General features: G+C 51.0%; 1 protein-coding gene across 1 annotated transcript in view; it reads right to left on the bottom strand.

The window, feature by feature from the left end:
- Positions 1-312, bottom strand: part of LOC104500495 (RNA-binding protein 24) — a gene marked incomplete at its 3' end in the record, with an annotated part of 7,791 nt that overhangs the window by 7,272 nt on the left and 207 nt on the right. The window contains exon 2 of the mRNA XM_010144149.1: positions 254-312. Within this exon, the coding sequence (XP_010142451.1) occupies positions 254-312 (59 nt within the window). The remainder of the gene's footprint in view (positions 1-253) is intronic.

Genomic DNA, 312 nt, shown 5'->3' with positions numbered 1-312 from the left:
ATAACCAACCAAGTGTCTGAGCTCTGCAAGTCGGCCTGGGGAGCTGCGGGTATTTCACCTCTGATTGCTTTGGGGTTTTAGGCAAGACACCTGTACGAAATAGCTTACAAAGTTACCACACGCTGCGTTTAACAAAACCAAAGCACAGCCAAACAGTGAGCGAAGTGCGGGACAGCAGTGTGCTTTTTAAAGTTTTACTGTCTTCAGAAACTTGAGGTGCCGCGAGAAAAGCCGTTTTGAGCCGCTTCCTCACCTGGCTGCATTATCCGCGGCTTGGCACCCAGGTACGCCAGGTTCACGTTGGCTTTCCTG

This window comes from Buceros rhinoceros, unplaced genomic scaffold (genome assembly GCF_000710305.1).
Source record: "Buceros rhinoceros silvestris isolate BGI_N320 unplaced genomic scaffold, ASM71030v1 scaffold19619, whole genome shotgun sequence".
Taxonomy (NCBI): domain Eukaryota; kingdom Metazoa; phylum Chordata; class Aves; order Bucerotiformes; family Bucerotidae; genus Buceros; species Buceros rhinoceros.
The sequence above is the reverse complement of the archived record's forward strand: the minus strand, read 5'-3'. Positions and strand labels throughout refer to the sequence as shown.